We start from the raw sequence: 21724 nt of genomic DNA, 5'->3' as shown, positions 1-21724 counted from the left end.
AATGACAGCGACTGATTTCTTCCCACTCATTTGTAACTTCAGCTGCCATTGGACAGCAACGCTGTTAGCCTTCCACATGGTGCTCTTAGAGCTGATTCATTGTGGCATATCTCCCAGTTGAAGCTCCCAGTTGCTTCTTTCAGTCTGTGACAGCAGCTGCTGGAGCTCAGGCTCGGGCTGCTCTGCCATTGCACTGAAGTCAAAGCCGGCAGGGGGGCTGAGGGGTCTATATTTAGAGCGGGGCAGGATTAAATTGCAGGGTCTTCACATTGGGAACCTTTTCTCTGCTCTGCCTTTTCCAGCCAGGACCGACTGCCAACAGAACCCTTGGCTCTATCCTCTGTCCACTGAACCTCTTGTTTGCCCATTCTAACCTGTCCAGTCACACTATGGACCCCAACGCCATCAAGGAGGAGCTGCGTCTCTTTCAGAGCACCCTGCTACAGGACGGCCTGAAGGAGCTTCTGAATGAGAACAAGTTTGTGGACTGCACCCTGAAGGTAGGCGACCGCAGCTTCCCCTGCCATCGGCTGATCATGGCTGCCTGTAGCCCTTATTTCAGGGATATCTTCTTCACAGAGGATGGGAAGGAGGTGGAGAACACCAAAGAGGTGGTCCTGGAAGATGTTAACCCCTCAATCCTGCACATGATTATCCAGTATCTTTACTCAGCTGAGATTGACCTGACTGATGACAATGTTCAGGATATAATCGCAGTGGCAAACAGGTTCCAGATCCCTTCTGTCTTTACAGTTTGTGTCAACTATCTACAGAAGAAGCTGTCCCTGGGGAACTGCATGGCCATTTTCAGGATGGGCCTGGTGCTCAGCTGTCCCAGACTCGCTGTGGCTGCACGCAACTTCATAGCCGAGCGCTTTGAGTTTCTCCACAAGGACGAGGAGTTCCTGAAGCTCGCAGCTCATGAGTTGTTCGCTGTCATTGGTGGAGATGCCTTAAATGTGGAGAAAGAAGAGCTGGTGTTTGAGGCTGTCATGGCCTGGGTCCGTTATGACAAGGAGTCACGCATCAAGGTCTTGAAGGATGCTTTCAACTGCATCCGTTTCCGCCTGCTGCCAGAGAAATACTTCAAGGAGAAAGTGGAGACTGACGAGATCGTCAAGGCTGACCCGGAGCTTCAGAAGACAATCCAGGTCATCAGGGATGCCTTCAAGGGGAAGCTTCCAGAGAAACCCAAGACCAAGGAGGGGGAGGAGGGCGCCAGCAAGGAAGGAGGTGAGGAAGAGGAGAGTCCATTCCCCGGCTTCCTGAATGACAACCGCAGACATGGCATGTACACACGTGACTTTATCCTGATGATCAATGACACAGCGGCTGTGGCGTATGACGTCAACAAGAACGAGTGTTTCTTTGCTGCCATGTCGGAGCAGGTTCCACGTAACCACGTCAGTGTGGTGTCACAAAGGAACCAGCTCTTCATCATTGGAGGACTTTTTGTGGATGAAGAAAACAAGGATGTGCCTTTACAGTGTTACTTCTATTTGGTGAGCAAATTTTGATTTAAGAACTGGCCATTGTATGATTATGTTCTTGTCAGGAGCTTGATTAACACATCAATTCAATTCTCATGTCTGTACATTAGTTACAAGATTAGGGTTAGAAATTGTTAGCTTGGCTTAGCTTTGCTTAGCTTAGCTTAAATTAGCGTAAACTTAATTTGGTTCAAATAAGTAGTATTGTCCTGGTTTTGGCTTTTATCTGCAATTTAAAAAAAAAAAACATGAAAATGACATTCAGCAAGAAATAAATAAGTTCAGTTTTGAAGTGCTTTTTGTTTGACTGAGCAGTCCTGAGCTAGTTTTTACACATTAGCTTAGAAACTGGTCAAAACAGTTAGCATGGCCCTGATTTCGGTTTATTATCCACATCAAAGAATAAAAATATATTTAATGGAAAATAATTCATGTAAACAAGTTAGTTTTTAAATTTTGTATTTTTGTTTGACTCAGTGGTCCAAAACCAGCAGTTCCTGTTAGCTTAGCTTAATGAATAGTTTAGCTTAGCATAAACACTTAACATGGTTCTTTTTTTAGTTTTCATCTACATTAAACAAGCATGAAAATTAAATTTAACAAGTAATAATTGACGTTAATAGGTTATCCTTTGAAAAGGTGGTATTTTATTTTTATTTTATTTTGACTGAGCATTTCCAAGCCAGCTATTTCCTACAAGTTTAACGTGACATAAACACCAGAAACTGGTTGAAACAGAACCTTCATTTAAGTTTTTATTTACATTAATTAAATTAATAATCAATAAATAATTGATGTTTATAAGTTAGTTTTTTAAGTGGCGAGGGGGCGTGTCCAGATCACATGGGCTGACAACAGGGGTGCCTCAGGGCTCGGTGCTCGGCCCTCTTCTCTTATACACCTCCTCACTCGGTGCAGTCATTAGCTCTCATGGTTTCTCCTACCACTGCTATGCAGATGACACTCAGCTTTTCCTTTCTTTCCCACCTGATGACACAACCGTCTCAATGTGAATATCAGCATGTTGCTGATATCTCTGCATGGATGAAGGATCGCCACCTTCAGCTAAATCTGTCCAAGACTGAGCTTATTGTCTTTCCAGCCAATCCTTCTTTACCGCCACAGATAAGTGTGCAGCTTGACTCAATCACACTAGTGCCTACATCTTCTACCAGGAATCTTGGTGTCATGGTAGACAACCAGCTGACCTTTAAGGACCATGTTGCCTCGGTTTCCCGGTCTTGCCGATTTGCTCTCTACAACATCAGGAGGATCAGACCCTACCTGACTGAACACACGACCCAGCTCCTGGTCCAGGCTCTGGTCATTTCACGCATTGACTACTGCACCTCCTTACTGGCTGGCCTGCCTGCATGCTCAGTTAAACCTCTGCAGATGATCCAGAACGCAGCAGCACGTCTGGTCTTCAACCAGCCCAAAAGAGCTCATGTCACTCCGCTGCTAATTGCTCTTCACTGGCTTCCAGTTGCAGCGCATCAAATTCAAAGCTCTGCTTCTGGCTTACAAAACAATAACCCAAACGGCTCCGGGCTACCTTCACTCCTTAATCCAGAGCTACACTCCCTCTCGAAACTTACGCTCTACCAGCGAAAGACGCCTAGTGCTCCCACCACAACGTGGCGCAAAATCAGTAGCTAGACTCTTCTCCTCTGTTGTTCCCCGGTGGTGGAACGATCTACCAAACTCCTTCCGATCCGCAGAGTCCTTATCCACTTTTAAGACCAAGCTAAAGACTCAGTTGTTTAAGGAGCATTTCCACATTTAGCTTAACTAAATGAGTCAGAAAGATTTGTCCAGCTTTTTGGCTCAACCAAGTACTGAAGAAGCTGTGTGCACTTATGCCCAAGATGATATTGTGTGATGAAATCATGCACTTATGCCCAATTTGATATTATGTGATGAAATCATGCACTTATGACCTAGTTGATATTGTTTGATGAAATCGTGATCCTGTATTTAAATAAAATGACTAAAAAAAAAAAAAAAAAAAAAAAAAAATTATATGCACTGCACTAGCACTACATGACAGCACCTGGGTCCAACTGGACTCAAAAGCGGTCTGACTATCACTTAATTATGACGTCCCATCTTGTTTGAATTCATGCTTGTGTTGTTCTTCCTCTCAAATGTAAGTCGCTTTGGATAAAAGCGTCTGCTAAATGACTGTAGAATAGACTGTAGAATAGAAAGTAGTCAAAAGCTAGCAGTTCTTATTACTTTAGCCTTCTGGTTAGCTTAGCTTAGTATAAACACTGGAAATTGGACATAACAGGTAGCATCGCCCTGTTTTTAGTTTTTATCTACATTAAACATAAAAATTAGAATTACTAAGAGGTACTTGATATTAATAAGTTAGCTTTTTTTAAGTGCTGGTACTTTGGTGGAAATTGTGGAAATAGGCGAAAGAAAAAAATCAGTTGTGCCAGAAGTTAGTTAAACTAAGTTTATTTAAATTACTCTTAAAAATACTTTTGTTGCATCTATACGAGTTAGACAATAAGCATATAGCATTAGCTTGTCAGACTACTTCCTAGGACCTATTTAAGCTAATTTAAATGGCCTTCATTTAAAAAATAATGGAGCTCAGACTACAAATAAATCAGAAGGAAAATATTCAAGAAAAGGAATTTAAATCTTCACCTTGTGTATCCACAGTAACAGCTCCTCCCACATACTCTCAATTATTAAGACAAGATAAGTGCCTGAAACACTCACAATTAACACTTAACAAAATAAAGAAAGACTTAGAAGCTTGTGTTTAATGTGTTTCTTCTGTCCATAGCTGGATCCATTCACATTTGAGTGGGTGGCTCTGCCCCCCATGCCTTCTCCTAGATGCCTGTTCAGCATCGGTGAGAGTGAGAACTTGTTGTTCACCGTGGCTGGAAAAGACCTGCAGACCAACGAGTCACTGGACAGCGTTATGTGCTACGATGTTGAGTTAGTGGTACCATTTCTTCTTCTACTGCTTTTCCTTCCTGTCTCCATCTTCGTTTCTTCATCTGTTGAGAAATATGTGGTGTTTTACACATAATTAACCATGGTTCTATGTAATCACATCCTGGTAACTGGGCTTTTTAAGGACTTAGCAGTTTTATTATTTTGATTTTTCTAACAAGAATTGTTAATTTCACCCCGGAAACTATCACGTTCTTTTAGAAAAATGAAGTGGACTGAGACCAAAAAGCTTCCTCTGAAGATCCACGGCCATGCTGTCGCCTCTCATAAAGGACTGGTTTACTGCATTGGAGGAAAAACAGATGACAAGTGAGTAAAGAAGTGTGTTTGTGCAGCAGCTGTTCGTGGTCCATCATCCTGCCAGCCTGGAGGGGTGCACGACACATCACAGAGAACAATTACAGGTCTGCAGTTCAGAGCTGTCGGATATGCAGTGATGGAAAATACTGATCCACTGCAAACAATACAGAGTCCGTTTATTTTCCTGCCCTGAGAGCACACCACACATCAGCCCTGATCATCAGAATATTTAAAGTGCATGCACTCCACAGGAAAATAAAGATCTACAAACCAGAGAGATCAATGTTGCCACTAATAATAGATCAAACGAATCAGTGATTTCAGCTGTCAATGAAACACTCGAGAAACAGAAGCAGCTGCAAAACATAATTAATAATTAACTGGTAAAGAGTTAAACCTGTGACCAAAAAAGAAGCCTAAAAGTATTTTTCCACTTTTGTGTTATAGCACTTAAAAAATAAAAAATTGTAGGAATCAGGTCAAATTAAATTAAATTAAATTAAAAATTATTTCATTTCATTTCATTTAGATATCCTGATTTTTAGCCATAACAGCCATAACCCTTAATACCTAAATATATTTACAAGGAAAAAAAATAGTAAAGGCAAAATAAATACAGTAAAGACATAACATAAAAAAGACTGGACTAAAATAAAAAAATAACCATAAATTAACTAAAATAATTTGAGAAATAGCTAAATAAAAAAATAGACAAATAAATGAGAGCAAAAAATAAAATAATAGAAATTATTTCTCCCCTTTAATACCAGTTGCTGTTGAATTATTCATGATTAGATGGTCAGATTAGTCACCTTTACAACGATGTAGAACTTGTAAAGTTGGTGCTTCTGTGGAAGGATCAACATGGTTAAACATGAGGGAAGCTCCCTAAAAAAAACACACAGAAATCCTCTTTAATTTTCATCCAAGAGATGTCTTGATCATGTGAGAGGTGCAGATCGTTACAGTCCTGGATCATCAGAGTGGAAATAGAAACTGGTTGTGACCTAAAGCAATCATCCTCAAGGTAGATGGCATGCACGTCAGGACCGAGGTTATCAGCCTGATGACATCTGAACAAGATAAATGAGGCTTTTTTCTTTATTTTGTTCACTCAGATGGACTTTGGTGGCAAAAAATTTTATGCAGTTTTTTTAACTAGAAGTTAAAAACAAAATGTGAAAGAATCATGAGTTACTTTGGAAGCCACATTCATCACAATCTGGCCTCCAGTGGGTCTGCCCAGTTAAATAACAGCATAAAAACCTATAAGTAATGAAAACTTCTAATTCTTCCTATTGTTTTAGTGCAAAGAAGAACAAGCACATTATCAAAAAAACAAACAAAAAAAACTGAAATTATATTCAGTTATACATTTACATATTTTATTTACTTTATTGATTTACACATTTTGATATTTTAATTGTATATATCTGAAAATGATAATCTATATTTTTCTAAATGTCAATATATGAATGTGTTTATAAAATAAAATTTTCAATTTTTTTATTTTATTTTTATTATTTTTATTTATAAAGTTTTATCACTTTTTTAAACTTCACATATAAAAAATATTTTATGTTTTCTTTAATCTATTTTACATATTTACTCATTTATAAGTATATTACAACTTCCAGGTCAGCATGGATCTATAAAACCAGCAAACATTTAATTCCATGTATGTGGAAGTGAAAAATCCAGGAATTCATATGATGAGCAGAGTAACTTTTCCTGAAGTTATTTTAAGTGTACATACGTGTACATGTACACACGTGTGTATTAATCCTGACCACCTGAACTGACTCACGTCATCATACAAACTCAGGTCATGTCTATTAGGCCAGAAAGAAAGAAAAGATGGAACCAGTTCTCCTCCTGCCCTGGAAATGTTTTACATTTAAACAGAAAACATGAAACCTGGAAACATTAGAAATTACAGTTACTTTTGTAATATTACAGTTAATGTCTTCTATGTTATTTTCTTTACTAAATTCACCCTGCTGGCCTGGGTGGAGGTGTGCTGATTTTGGCCCCCAGGCCGTATGATTGACACCACTGATCTTCATCATCTACACCACCAACATCTCTTTCCAGCAGCTTATAACCCCCAACTTTCTTCTTCTTTCATCTCCACAGCAAAGCCCTGAACAAAATGTTTGCATACAACCACAAGCAGTCAGAGTGGAGGGAGATGGCGGCCATGAAAACACCCAGAGCCATGTTCGGAGCCGTCATCCACAACGGCAAGATTGTTGTGGCTGGTGGAGTCAATGAGGAGGGCCTCACTGCCACGTGTGAGGCTTACGACTTTACAACAAACAGGTAGGAACAAATCATGTCAAATTCTTTATAGATGATTTTAATCCCATCCAAATAACATCCCCACAGCATGATGCTGCCACCGCCATGCTTCACTGTGGGGCAATAGGTTGGTGCCAGACATGACGTTTCCTGATGGCCAGAAAATTCAGTTTTAGTGTCCTTTTAGCAGAAGATTTTGCCCAGATGTTTCCCACATGCTTTGTTTTTTCTTCCATACCTTGTCCTGTCCAGCATCACATCAGCTCAAGGGCAGTGAATATGCTTTTGTGACTTGAGAAAAAGAGTTTATTGATTTTTATTCAGAAATAACCATTTTTCAGATTTGATGAAATATTGAACTGAAAATTACAGCTAAAGTGATCATCTAATGTAAAAAAGCAAAGAAAAACTTGCCAATGATATAATTTATCAACAGTTGTTGATTAGTTGAAAAAACTGTTTTTATCCAGGTCATCAGTTTTATCAGAGTTTCTTCATCAGTATTGGCTGTTTAACTTCAGTCATCACATTTGGTATTTTTTATTTTTATGATTAATTTTAAAATAAGTTTTATTGATTGATAATTATTATCTAGAACATGGTGGAGATGATTTAGAACAGCATATAGAAAGAAGTATGTATTATATGCTGTATTTACTGACCATTGGACATCTGGTGTTTACCCAAGGGAAAGTCAGTTAACAGTAAATATTTGCAAACATTGGCTCTTTATGTAAGGATCGGACATTTCAGGCATATAAAAACTCACAAATGGTGATTAATCTGATTAAAAACTTTTATCATTTGACAGCCCTAGTAAAACACCTCCATTCTCCATGGAGGCAACATTCAGGGGTTGCTCCAGTAATGATGTGTGTATTCTCAAGTCCGTCCATAGAAACACCTGGCTGATCTCTTCCATCTGGCTTCTCCACATTCCGTGGTCATAACGGAGAAATGGTGGATGTACGGGGCTTGTCATGCCGTGTATGCATTACTTGCATTTTTTTTGTTTGTTTGTTTGTTTGTTTGTTTGTTTGTTTTGTTTTTTAAACCTGTCCTGTCCAGCATCATAGCAGCAGAATGATAGTCTAGTTGCTGTATTGTGCTGAACAAATTTGCTTTGCCAAGGGGAGGCTTATGGGTAAGGCTCCTCCTGATAATCTGTTTCATTTATTTATTTATTTACTTTGAGTCATGGAATCTATGTAATCTTGCTGGACCTGATCGGAGGGGACAGAAAAAGAAGGAAGACAGCAAAAAGAAGCAAAAGGGAAAGCAGAAAGAAGAAAGAGGAGACAAAAACACCACGGACAGAATTCAACGACCCTTCAATCCACACTATCACCAGACAACAAACTGCTACATTTATATATAAACACACCAGAAATTTTTCACAGAAAAAAATCACCAAATCACCCCTATGATGAGGAGAAAGCAAGAAACAAGATTTCCCTTGCCCGGACGTGGGTCACCGGGGCCCCCCTCTGGAGCCAGGCCTGCAGGTGGGGCACAGAGGCAAGCGCTTTGTGGCCGGGCCTTTTCCAATGGGGCTCGGTCGGGCTCAGCCCGAAAGCGTGACATGGGCCTCGCCTCCCGTGGGCTCACCACCTGCAGAAGTAGCTATAGGGGTCGGGTGCATTGTGAGCTGGGCGGCTGCCAGAGGCGGGGACCTCGGCGGTCTGATCCTCGACTGCAAAAGCTAGCTCTAGGGACGTGGAATGTCACCTCTCTGGCGGGGTAGGAGCCTGAGCTGGTGCGCGAGGTTGAACGGTTCCGGCTAGATATAGTTGGACTCACCTCAAAGCACGGCTTGGGCTTTGGAACCACTGTCCTTGAGAAGGGCGGAACCCTCTCCCATTCTGGAGTTGCTCCCGGGGAGAGGCGCCGAGCAGGGTTCATCCCGGTGGACGAAAGAGTAGCCTCCCTCCGCCTTCAGGTAGGGGGACGGGTCCTGACTGTTGTTTGTGCTTATGCACCAAAAAGCAGTTCAGAGTACCCACCCTTTTTTGGAGTCCTTGGAGGGTGTGTTGGAGAGCACTCCTTCCGGGGACTCCCTCGTTCTGCTGGGGGACTTCAATGCTCACGTGGGCAATGATAGCAAGACCTGGAGGTGCGTGATTGGGAGGAACAGCCCCCCCAATCTAAATCCGAGTGGTGTTTTGTTATTGGACTTCTGTGCTCATCATGGACTGTCCATAACGAACACTTTGTTCAGACATGTGCACTTGGCCCCAGGACACTCTAGGCCGCAGTTCGATGATCGAACTTTGTAGTCGTGTCGTCGGACTTGCGGCTGCATGTTCTGTACACTCAGGTGAAGAGGGGGATGAAGCTGTCAACTGATCACCATCTGGTGGTGGGTTGGCTCAGATGGTGGGGGAGGATGCCGGTCAGGCCTGGCAGACCCAAGCGTGTTGTGAAGGTCTGCTGGGAACGTCTGGCAGAGTCCCCTGTCAGAAAGAGTTTCAACTCCCATCTCCGGCAGAGCTTCAACCATGTCCCGGGCGAGGCGGGGGACATTGAGTCCGAGTGGGCTGTGTTCCGTGCCTCTATTGTCAAGGCAGCCTGCCGCAACTGTGGCCATAAGGTCGCCGGTGCCTGTCGTGGCGGTAACCCCCAAACTCGTTGGTGGACACCAGCAGTAAGGAATGCCGTCAAGCTGAAGAAGGAGTCCTTTTGGGCCTTTTTAGCCTGTGGGACTTCAGAGGCAGCTGATAGGTATTGGCGGGCTAAGCGGAGCACAGCTTCGGCGGTCACTAATGCAAAAACTCGGGTATGGGAGGAGTTTGGAGAGGCCTTGGAGAATGACTTCCAGACGGCTTCGAGGAGCTTCTGGTCCACCATCCGGCGGTTCAGGAGGGGGAAGTAGTGCGCTGTCAACACTGTGTACAGTGGGGATGGGGGGCTGCTGACCTCAACTCGAGACGTTGTGAGGCGGTGAAGGGAATACTTCGAAGACCTTCTTAATCCCACCAACATGTCTTCTGATGAGGAAGCAGAGTCTGGGGTAGCTGGTGTTGGCTCTCCTATCTCTGGGACTGAGGTCGCTGAGGTGGATAAAAAGCTCCTTGGTGGCAAGGCCCCGAGGGTGGATGAGGTCCACCCAGAGTTCCTTAAGGCTCTGGATGCTGTAGGGCTGTCTTGGCTGACACGCCTCTGCAGCATCGCGTGGACATCAGGGACAGTTCCCCTGGACTGGCAGACTGGGGTGGTGGGGGGGAGGGTGTGCTCCAACTACAGGGGGGATCACACTCCTCAGCCTCCCCGGTAAGATCTATTCAGGGGTGCTGGAGAGGAGGTTCCGTCAGATAGTCGAACTTCAGATTGAGGAGGAGCAGTGTGGTTTTCGTCCCGGTCGTGGAACAGTGAACCAGCTCTACACCCTCTTCAGGGTCTTTGAAGGTGCATGGGAGTTTGCCCAACAAATCTACATGTGCTTTGTGACTTGGAGAAGGCATTCGACTGTGTCCCCCGGGGACTCTTGTGGGGGGTACTCCGGGAGTATGGAGTGCCGGACCCGCTTGTAAGAGCTGTCCGGTCCCTGTACGACCGGTGTCAGAGCTTGGTCCGCATTGCCGGCAGTAAATCAGAATCATTTCCAGTGCCGTTTGGACTCCGCCATCGCTGCCCTTTTTCACCGATTCTGTTCATAACTTTTATGGACAGAATTTCTATGCGCAGCCGAGGTGTTGAGGGGATCCGGTTCGGTGGCCTTAGGATTGGGTCTCTTTTCTTTGCAGATGATGTGGTTCTGTTGGCTTCGTCGGGCCGTGGTCTTCAGCTCTCACTGGAGCGATTCGCAGCCGAATATGAAGCGGCTGGGATGAGAATCAGCACCTCCAAGTCCGAGAGCATGGTTCTCAGCCGGAAAAGGGTGGAGTACTCTCTCCGGGTCTGCAATTGGGTCCTGCCCCCAATTGCAGAAAAAGTATGTCTTATTGTATAAACCCACTGGACAACTCAGTGACTGTGTCAGCATGCAGAGGATGTTAATTGCGTTAAAAATATTATCACAATTACTTAAATTAGTTACCGCTGTTAACGCGTTATTTTTTAAAGCCCTAATCGATATACATAAAATACACTCACATCACCTTGTGTCACAAGCAGAGCAACGTCTGATGTTGATGTTTGTGACGATGATGATGATGAAGAGGAGGAGGAAAAGCTCTGCCAAATGACTGCAGCACCTACATTTTTACCTTCAATCATCAGAGGAGGTTGTATGCCGATACTAAGTTAACCAGCCATGCTTGCATACAGTTGTTAACCTCTTCACTACCTTTGTCACTTTACTAGGGTTGCCTCAGCATACAGGAAGTGTTGTTGTTATAGCCAAGCTCTTTCGAACACAAAAGACACTTCACATTAAAAAAAAAGCAAATGGAATTAAAACTATGCAAGACAACAAGATAAGGTGAACTATGTTGTCATCAATATTTTCAAGTTTTCAAGTTTTTTCAAGTATCAATATTTGTTTCAAGTACTTTTATTAGAAATAAATGAATAAATAAAAATACTCCCAAACAGAGGAGTTTGTTGGCTCCTATTTAATTATTTAGTTAGTTCGATATGTACATAATTATTTATTTATATTAACTTCATTTTTATTTAAGTGATGTAGACTAATTTTAAAATATTTTATATTAATTTAATGTCTTTATTTATTTATTTATATACATTTTTAAACTGATTTCTATTAATGTATTTATTTATTAACATACAAAAAATCTCCACACAAGTCTTTAAAATCAACTATATAAAAAACTCTTCCCTCACACGGCCTCCCATCTCTCTTGGGTAGACTTGGTGGCTGTTCATCTCCAGCTCGGGTCCTCTACCAGAGTCCTGGGATCTTGAGGGTCCTCCAGTACCTTAGCTGTTCCTTGGACTGCCCTCTTCTGGATGGAGATGTCTGATGGTTCTCCAGGTATCTCTTGGAGCCACTTCTCCAGTGTGGGGGACACGGCCCCCAGTGCTCCAATGGTAATGGTACTACTGTTGCCTTCACCTTACAGGTTTTCTCCAGGTCTTCCTTGAGTCCTTGGTGTTTCTCCAGTTTCTTGTGTTCCTTTTTCCTGATATTTCCATCATTGGGGATGGCTGCATCCATCATTTCGACTTTCCTTTGCTGCTTATCCATGATCCCACCTCCCAAGGTGGTGAAGAATGAGAGGGCTAAGATCCTGTGGAACTTCCAGATACAGACCGACAAAATGGTGGTGGCCAACCAACCGGACATAGTTTCCCATTGTGACCTAGGGGCCTCCAGTCCATATTCTGCACAGATGTTTCTGTACACTATGCCAGCTACTTGGTTGTGGCATTCCATGTATCCTTTGCTTGCCAGTATCTTGCACTCTTCTGGGAGGTCCTGGATTGTTTCAGGGGCCTCTGAACCTGGGGTCCTGCCTGGTGTGGTAGATCTAGGCCTCCATTGCCCTAGTACTCAAGGCTGGCTCCTGTAGGACTTGTTCATATCCAGGCATATCTGAGGCATTCACTCCGTGCTTCATCCCTTGGGTCCATCTTCTGGATGTATTCATGGTGCTTGAATGTTTCATTTTGCATAGTGGCCCTGATCCTCACTAGTCCTCGGCCTCCCTCTTTGTGCTTGGTGTATAGCCTCTGGACTCTGGATGTGGGGTGAAACCCTCTATGCAGGAACAGCTTCCGTGTTTGTCATGGAAATTATAGGCAATTGGCAAGACAACAGTAAAGGAGAGGTTCTGCAGGTGGTGACCACAGACCACTTCTCAGTTCCTATTCTTTCTGGCTGATGTTTTGGTCACTTTTGAATGCTGGCGGTGCTTTCACTCTAGTGGTAGCATGAGACGGAGTCTACAACCCACACAAGTGGCTCAGGTAGTGCAGCTCATCCAGGATGGCACATCAATACGAGCTGTGGTAAGAAGGTTTGCTGTGTCTGTCAGCGTAGCGTCCAGAGCATGGAGGCGCTACCAGGAGACAGGCCAGTACATCAAGAGACGTGGAGAAGACCGTAGGAGGGCAACAACCCAGCAGCAGGTCCAATAGCGCTGCCTTTGTGCAAGGAGGAATAGGAGGAGCACTGCCAGAGCCCTGCAACATGACCTCCAGCAGGCCACAGATGTGCATGTGTCTGCTCAAACAGTCAGAAACAGACTCCATGAGCGAGGTATGAGGGCCGAAGTCTACAGGTGGGGGGTGTGCTTACAGCCCAACACCATGCAGGATGTTTGGCATTTACCAGAGAAAACACCAAGATTGGTAACTTGGCCACTGGCGCCCTGTGTTCTTCACAGATGAAAGCAGGTTCACACTGAGTACATGTGACCGACTTGACAGAGTCTGAAGACGCCTTGGAGAACGTTCTGCTGCCTGCAACATCCTCCAGCATGACCGGTTTGGCAGTGAGTCAGTAATGGTGTGGGGTGGCATTTCTTTGAGGGACCGCACAGCCTCCCATGTGCTCGCCAGAGGTAGCCTGACTGCCATTAGGTACTGAGATGAGATCCTCAGACCCCTTGTGAGACCATATGCTGGTGTGGTTGGTCCTGGGTTCCTCCTAATGCAAGACAATGCTAGACCTCATGTGGCTGGAGTGTGTAAGCAAGATGAAGGCATTGATGCTATGGACTGGCCGACCGTTCCGCAGACCTGAATCCAACTGAGCACATCTGGGACATCATGTCTCCATCCACCAACGCCACGTTGCACCACAAACTGTCCATGAGTTGGTGGATGCTTTAGTCCAGGTCTGGGAGGAGATCCCTTAGGAGGCCATCCGCCACCTCATCAGGAGCAGGCCCAGGCGTTGTAGGGAGGTCCTACAGGCACGTGGAGGCCACACACACTACTGAGCCTCATTTTGACTTGTTTTAAGGACATTACATCAAAGTTGGATCTGCCTGTAGTTGTTTTTCCACTTTAATTTTGAGTGTGACTCCAAATGCAGACCTCCATGGGTTAATAAATATGATTTCCATTGATAATTTTTGTGTAATTTTGTTATCAGCACATTCAACTATGTAAAGAACAAAGTGTTTTTTAAGAATATTTCATGTATTCAGATCTAGGATGTGTTATTTTAGTGTTTCCTTTATTTTTTTATTATTATATTATAATGAGTGAAAATTTCATGATAAGGTATTGTTGGAAGGATCATTATCAATAATACATTTCAACAGTAGGAGTCTGAAATGCAATTTATATAAAATAAAGGATTATTTAATGCAGAGCAAAAAAAGATTTAGTGTAATTGCAGTAACTGAAACATAGTTAAAAGATGGAGAAATGGATGAAGTTCAGATAGAAGGATATGAGATGTATTATTTAAATAGGGAAAATATAAAGGGTGGGTGGGTCGCTCTATTTCTATGTGCAAATTTAAAATGTAATATTGTTGGCAATATGACAACTGCCGTCAACAATATTATGGAAATTCTAACAGTGGAAATTGTTGGTGAAAAACTAAAAACATTATAATCAGTTGTGTTTATTGCACACCGGGCTCCTGTGTTCAGTCATTTACTGATAAAATCACTCAGTTGTTTGATAGGATCTATAATAAGTGTCTAAAAAATTTTTCATGTTCTTTGAGCGTTCTGCTAAAAGCTATTATGTCGTCAAGAAACACGATGACAACGGCTTTCTCCATAAGTCGCTGAAAAGTGGCAGGAGCTCCTGTAATACCTGCAGCATTCTTTCAAATTGATAGAGTCCCAGGGGGCAGATACAAGGAGTTTTTTTTCCTTATCCTCCTCTGACATGGTCATCTGACAGTATCCACTCCAGAGGTCAAGGACTGAAAACCATTTGCTGCCTGAAAGACAATCTAAGGCACCATTGATGCGAGAGATGGTATACTGGTCTGGGATGGTACGACTGTTCAAGGTTCTTTAATCAATGCATATTCTTATTGAGCCATTCTCTACTAGTTCCAGGCTGACCACTAGTGTTTTAACCTTATATTGCTGCATTCTGTTTACTTGCTGTTTTGCACGTTATAAATTACTAGTTTAAGATTAAAGGTACTAAGTTGAGGTTAGTTAATTAAAATGAGGTGCTTGTGTTTAGGAAATGTCACAGCTTCTATTAAAAGAGAAACAAATGAAGTGAAAGCAGAAACGTTTTCTGTCATGTGACTGTTCTGGTTCACATTGTGTCTCCTCAGGTGGGAGCCTTTTACAGAGTTTCCTCAGGAGAGAAGCTCCGTCAACCTTGTTAGCAACGGAGGCCTCTTGTACGCCGTGGGCGGCTTTACCATGGTTCAGATGGAGAACAAGGAAGTGGCTCCCACAGAGGTCACTGACGTCTGGCAGTAAGTCTTCCTACGTTTTGGAACTGATGCTTTGGGACGTTGTGTTTGGAAATGTGACTCTGCTCTTCCTTTTGTTAGGTATGAGGATGACAAGAAGCAGTGGACCGGCATGCTGAGGGAGATGCGCTATGCTGCTGGCTCCTCCTGTGTGTCTATTCGACTCAATGCTGCAAGGATGCCCAAACTGTAGACACACCAGCTTCTCAAACACTTCATCCTCCAGTAACTATCCTCTGAACTCATCCTGCTGCCATTTACCACCACCTTTCCCACAATATAAAAAAAAGAAGTCTTGATTCGGCTGATCTTTAAATCTCTGTTTACATCATTTCTATTTCTTCTTTTGTAAAAAATAAACATTTGTACTTCGTCTTCTTGCAGCTGCTTTTGTTTTGTTCAACCTTTAGAAAGGTGACCTTCAAAGAAACGAATGGCATGTCAGCTTCAATTTATGGCTACATTTCGTGCAAACAAGGAAATGAAACTCCATTAATACTAAACGTCAGCTTGATTCTTAAAAACAGGACATGCATTTGTACTGAAGTGATAGTAGGAGACTGCACATAAAGCAGCACAATCATACCTAATATAAAAAACTGAGGTAGACATGTATATATTTGAACCCTGACAGTGAATAAAATCTATTCACACTGAATTTTAAAAGTGCTTGCAAATCATTTTCCATCATCAGGACAATTAAACTATGAAACAGAGGAAATAACACTGAATCTTCATAAATTTACACTTGTAGCTGTATACAAGGTAGGGTGTGTAAATGAGGATTAATTTTCCAAAGAAAAGATGGAAAAAAGATTAATGAAATTAAACGTCAGGAAAGATGAAGCTGAAGGCAGCCAAGCTTAATTTTACTATATCTATATCCATATATATATATATATATATATATATATATATATATATATATATCAAATCATCAATAAATCAATAAGCCTCAGAAAGTGACGGAATACCACAACAGAAAAATGACTTTGACAAAACTGGAGCTATATGCGGTTCAGTACGGCAGTGTTTTAACTGGAATAGTGTGGATGCGCGTGGTGGGGGATTGATCTAAATATAAATAATATTGATAGCGTTGGTATCTATATCAGTCGATACTACTGCAATAACAAAGATACTTTAATGTGGCTTGAAAACTGTCAGAATCAGTAAGAACGCCAAATTCCCATTTTTATGGTTTAATAACTTTGTTATTTTGCTTTTAAGAATTTAATGTTTTAGTTTTACTATTTAATCTCTGCATTAACCTGCAAATTTTGACAGCTGTTTTAAAAATTATCAATATCGACTATATAACCCTTCATTATCGGATCAATACCAAATCTTGCATTATTATTATTATCACAAAGATGCTGGAAAAGCTTCCGTCTGTTTTTAAAAACAAAAATTATTTAGTCTCTGTGTGGATGTGGACTACCAGGAAGTGGCATCTTTAAAAACAGCATTTATCTGCTTATTAATTCATTTTCTTTACTAATATATAGTTAGCATGTTCGCAGTAAGCATGTATAATTAGCATTACATTCTCCCCAAGTGGTGAGAAAGAAAATGACTAAATAATGATAAACTTCCGCTTCAGTAACTACATTTATTTTCCTACATTTGTAATTAAAAAGACTGAAACTGTGACTTAAACTTCCTTCAGACCAAAGTCTCTGTGGATTAAATTTAGCTCAGCAGTGTCACTCTGAGAGAGAAATAACAAAGACCTTAAATAAAAAGAATCACACATGAGTTTAATTACTAGATGAAATCGTTTTATTGCTGAACAACCACTTCTTTTTCCAGCTACTAATTAATCTGAAACCTTATCTGTTTACATGAAGTGAACCATCAGCTCAAGCACGACACCAGGAAGTTCGTGTGCCTGGATTAGGTGACACACAAAAGTTTATATTCAGGCAGAAATATGCAGGAGTTTCCCTCCTGGGTGTGGAAGGTTACAAGGGGAATGTGGGAGGGATGGAGGTGAAAACACTGACAAGACCCTGAAGACAAGCAAGCACTGATGAAGACTCTGTAACTACAAGTGAGTAAAATATATTTTTCAGTCTTTACCTTTCAGAACTGTCACATTCTGAGTGGTTTTCAGAAACCAAACTATTGTCGTGGAAACAACCTTCTTTCCCACTGAGTTGGTTAGATTGCTTCTTTCTTACCTCGTCTGGGTGTCTGTCCGGCTCTCTCCTTCCTTCCTCTGGTAGTAATTGCTGCAGACAGCTGAAGGATAAAGAAATGATGATTTGTTGCAGCCTGTTTTTTTGCTTACGCAACGTTTTGAGGGAGCTGTGGTTTCATAGTAGTCGACCACTAAGTGGAAGGTGGGCCTATGAGTGAATGTGTTTTACGTGGTCAACAGTATTAAATAAAAGACTGTATGAATGCAGTTCATTTACCACACATTATACATTTTAGGCTCTTTGTTACTACCTGCTTGTCACAAAGACATATCATTTGTTCCCATTTCTTTAGTTTCATCTGTGAAAACCAGGCATGATCAGAAAGTCTGACAGACAGAAAACAGGATTTTAGCAGCAACACGGTGATTCCCAAAGACCTGGTAGCTGGAAACTTGGCTTATCTCAGCAAGGAGGCAGAAACTGGACATGTGGAGAACAAAAGAAGAAGAGTCAGGACCAAAAACTATCTACAACAGATGAAAAGGATCTGAAATTCAGCAAAGACCTGAACCAGGACCTGGGAGACCTTCAGCTGATCCAAAGCTTCATCAGTAATGGTCTCCATGGAAACGTGGTTGTCAAAAAGCCATTCTTAAGGAAGGGAAACAGAGAGAAAAGGCTGAAGTAGATCACATGAGACAAAAACTGGACTGAAGATCAGTGGAAACAGGTCTGATGGAGGGACAAATCCTCTCCAGAACCCGGACCTTAACGGGTCTAATGGAGGGATGGATCCTTTCCAGAATCCAGATCTAAATGGGTCTGATGGAGGGATGGATGCTCCCCAGAACCCAGACCTCAACGGGTCTGATGGAGGGATGGATCCTTCCCAGAACTCAGACCTCAACGAGTCTGATGGAGGGACGGATCCTCCCTAGAACCCAGACCTCAACGGGTCTGATGGAGGGATGGATCCTCCCTAGAATCCAGACCTCAACGGGTCTGATGGAGGGATGGATCCTCCCCAGAACCCAGACCTCAACGGGTCTGATGGAGGGATGGATGCTCCCCAGAACCCAGATCTCAATGGGTCCGATGGAGGGATGGATCCTCCCCAGAACTCAGACCTCAACGAGTCTGATGGAGGGACGGATCCTCCCTAGAACCCAGACCTCAACGGGTCTGATGGAGGGATGGATCCTCCCTAGAACCCAGACCTCAACGGGTCTGATGAAGGGATGGATCCTCCCCAGAACCCAGACCTCAACGGGTCTGATGGAGGGATGGATGCTCCCCAGAACCCAGATCTCAATGGGTCCGATGGAGGGATGGATCCTCCCTAGAACCCAGACCTCAACGGGTCCGATGGAGGGATGGATCCTCCCTAGAACCCAGACCTCAACGGGTCTGATGGAGGGACAAATCCTCTCCAGAACCCGGACCTTAACGGGTCTGATGGAGGGATGGATCCTCCCTAGAACCCAGACCTCAACGGGTCTGATGGAGGGATGGATCCTCCCTAGAAGGAGCCATTCCTGCTTTGTTTTATGCCAGATCACATGTGAAGTGACTTTTTTTTCTCAACCAATCAACAGATTGCAGTGTGTCCAACTTTACCTTTTTGGGTTGGGTTGGTTAGACTGGTACCCCAACGGAAGGAACTCAAAAGGAGAAAGTGACAATTTTTGAAAAATTATCTTTTTAACCTCTTTTGTCCCAATTCTCAAGAATGAGTGATTATATCACTAAGACCTTCTTTTAATGCCTAATTTAACAATAATGAAGGGTTTTAATTTTCTATGCTAAGTGTTGGGGAAATTTCATATTTTTCCCTTTATTATATTGTGTCTACTGATCACTCTCTTGTAATCATTTTTCACTTCAGAACAGACTCATCCTTGACAGAGTAACTTTTTGCCTCAACACTAAGTTTCACCAAGTTTAACTTACTATCAAGCCAAAGAAAGAACCAAATCTTTTAAAAGGGGCCAAAACTTTCCACCCTCAAATCCAGCAATATGATTAATGTAAATTAAACAACAAAAAACAACAAACCTTCTTTCCATTTTAGTATATATTCCTGCAGTATTTATTCTTGTTCTAATAAATTGTCTTTCATTGTCACCAGGACTCCAATATGGCCTCCATCAGTAACTGCACTGATGTGGATGGCCTGATGAAACTCTACTACCTACCTGTCGCATACAGCCTCATCTTTATTGTGGGCCTGGTGGGAAACATAACCTCCATCAGCATCTACTTAACAAAGTTACGTCCCTGGAAGAGCAGCAGCATCATCATGGTCAACCTGGCTCTGTCCGACCTCCTCTATGTCCTCACTTTGCCCTTCCTGGTCTACTACTACAGCAACAAGGAGTCATGGATACTCGGCGACTTCATGTGTCGCTTGGTGCGCTTTGGCTTTCATTTTCACCTTTATGGGAGCATCCTCTTCCTGACCTGCCTAGCTGTTTTTCGCTACGTGGTGGTGATCCAGCCACTGAGGGCAGCTCAGGTGCAGCAGAAGTCTTGGGGCATCATTGCATGCTCGGCCGTCTGGATGATTTCCGCTGTTGAAATCATACCAATGTTTGAAATTATATCCTTAAAAAATGAGAACAATACCTGTTTGGACTTTGCTAGCACAACCACATACAGTTGTTTGCAGCACTATGGCTGGGTACTCACTGCTTTAGGGTTTGCGCTGCCCCTGCTGGTGGTGTTTATTTGTTACATCGGTATTGTAAAACAGCTGGCAAAAGGTCCCGACCCAAGCAGATCGTACCGGATGCGAGCCCGACGCATCACTGTACTCATCCTGGTCGTCTTTGTCATGTGTTTCCTTCCGTATCACATTTTACGTGCATTGTGGATAGAATTTCAAATGAATACAACAACTCAATGCACGAAGCGCATCGTGCATGCAGCATATATTTTCTCCAGGCCTTTGGCTGGACTCAACACGCTCTTTAACCTGGTTTTGTACACTCTCTCAGGTAATAAATTCAGGAGGGCCTTCCTGAGTGTTTTATACTGGGAGCAACAAGGCCAGGTCACTCCTCCCCCTGCCCATCATTAACAAGGCAGGTAGTGACAGACTGGATGCATGACATCATGTATTTCTTCCTCATTCTTTGGCACACAGTGCAGACAGCCTGGAAAGTGACTCACTCATGCTCGGAAAGGTGCATGGCCCTGTGAAAACAGGCCTGCCTATCAGGCATGACTCAAGTGTGAATACAGTGTGCACAAGTTAAAGCTGAATTATTTCCTTCTTAGCAATAAATGAATTAATGATCTGACTGGAAGTCTGACTTACCTGACAAACAATGGATTATTTTGTTTGTAGCTTTAAAAGTAGTTTCATTTTGTTGGCCTAAAGCTGACAGTGAGTTACATTTAAAGGGTTTTTCTTTCATTTCCAAGTCGAATTTCTGGTAAAAAAAAAACAAAAAACACCAGTAAATAACCAGATGCTTTAATGTTGTGTTCTAAATTATCTATGTATGCTGTTTTTGTTTTTTTCTAAATAATCTATATGAATGATAATGAATATGATTTATTATTATCAAAGGTGATGATTTTTTTGTCCTCCTGACCTGCCACCTCATCACAGTAGGGGAGTTTGCATGTCCTGAAGATAGGAGCTATATTGTTGGTGGGTTTTACAAACCGGTCTCTAGAGGAGGGACCAGACAAGGCGTGGCTCAACAGACTCCTATGATGAGTCAAATCAATGGATCCAGGTTCCCTTGCCCAGACGTGGGTCACTGGGACCCCCTCTGGATCCAGACCTGGAGGTGGGGCAAGGAGGCAAGCGCTTAGTGGCCGACTGACTGAGGGACAGCTTAGTCCACCAGGCTGACAGGATGCAGAACTTTCTCCCTGCTCTGCCCCCCTTCCACACACCCTGGACTCTGACGCCCCCCATCAACACTTTAACATTTTACACCCTCAGGATGACAAGCACACAGCCACTTTAATCCCTTTAACCAGACCACAAGCTAACTCAATCTTCTTTTCTTGCACTATAACCATAAACATATATTGCACTGACTGCCTTGTCTGTTTATTATTGTGTTTTATTTATCTAGAAATAGTACTTGTTTTGTTTGTTTGGTTTATTAGCTTACATTCTTGTATTTCATCACACCAAAGTGTGAGAGATAATTTCAATTCTCTGACCTGTACATGCTGCAAAATTGACA

At 42.7% G+C, this 21724-nt stretch overlaps 2 protein-coding genes across 2 annotated transcripts; both read left to right on the top strand.

The window, feature by feature from the left end:
- The first annotated feature begins 234 nt into the window (after nt 1–234).
- Nucleotides 235–15745, top strand: LOC121635481 (kelch-like protein 41b). The gene is made up of 6 exons (XM_041978645.1): nt 235–1502; nt 4294–4451; nt 4671–4778; nt 6906–7091; nt 15229–15375; nt 15454–15745. Exons 1-6 carry the CDS (start codon nt 390–392, stop codon nt 15563–15565), a joined length of 1824 nt encoding a protein of 607 aa, XP_041834579.1. The 5' UTR covers nt 235–389; the 3' UTR covers nt 15566–15745.
- A 3908-nt stretch (nt 15746–19653) lies between these two features.
- On the top strand, nt 19654–20666 carry LOC121635519 (2-oxoglutarate receptor 1-like). The gene is given in 2 exon segments (XM_041978724.1): nt 19654–20555; nt 20557–20666. Coding segments are annotated over 2 exon segments (972 nt in total). The 3' UTR covers nt 20627–20666.
- The last annotated feature ends 1058 nt before the right edge of the window (nt 20667–21724 follow it).

This window comes from Melanotaenia boesemani, chromosome 24 (assembly GCF_017639745.1).
Source record: "Melanotaenia boesemani isolate fMelBoe1 chromosome 24, fMelBoe1.pri, whole genome shotgun sequence".
In the NCBI taxonomy this organism is placed as follows: Eukaryota; Metazoa; Chordata; class Actinopteri; order Atheriniformes; family Melanotaeniidae; genus Melanotaenia; species Melanotaenia boesemani.
Note: the sequence above shows the minus strand (reverse complement) of the source record. Positions and strands in the feature narration are given on the sequence as shown.

Coding starts and splice junctions, on each gene's coding strand:
- LOC121635481 (XM_041978645.1), top strand. CDS start 390: ATGGACCCCAACGCCATCAAGGAGGAGCTGCGTCTCTTTCAGAGCACC. Junction 4,452..4,670: donor GTTATGTGCTACGATGTTGA/GTTAGTGGTACC, acceptor ACGTTCTTTTAG/AAAAATGAAGTGGACTGAGA. Junction 7,092..15,228: donor TACGACTTTACAACAAACAG/GTAGGAACAAAT, acceptor GTGTCTCCTCAG/GTGGGAGCCTTTTACAGAGT.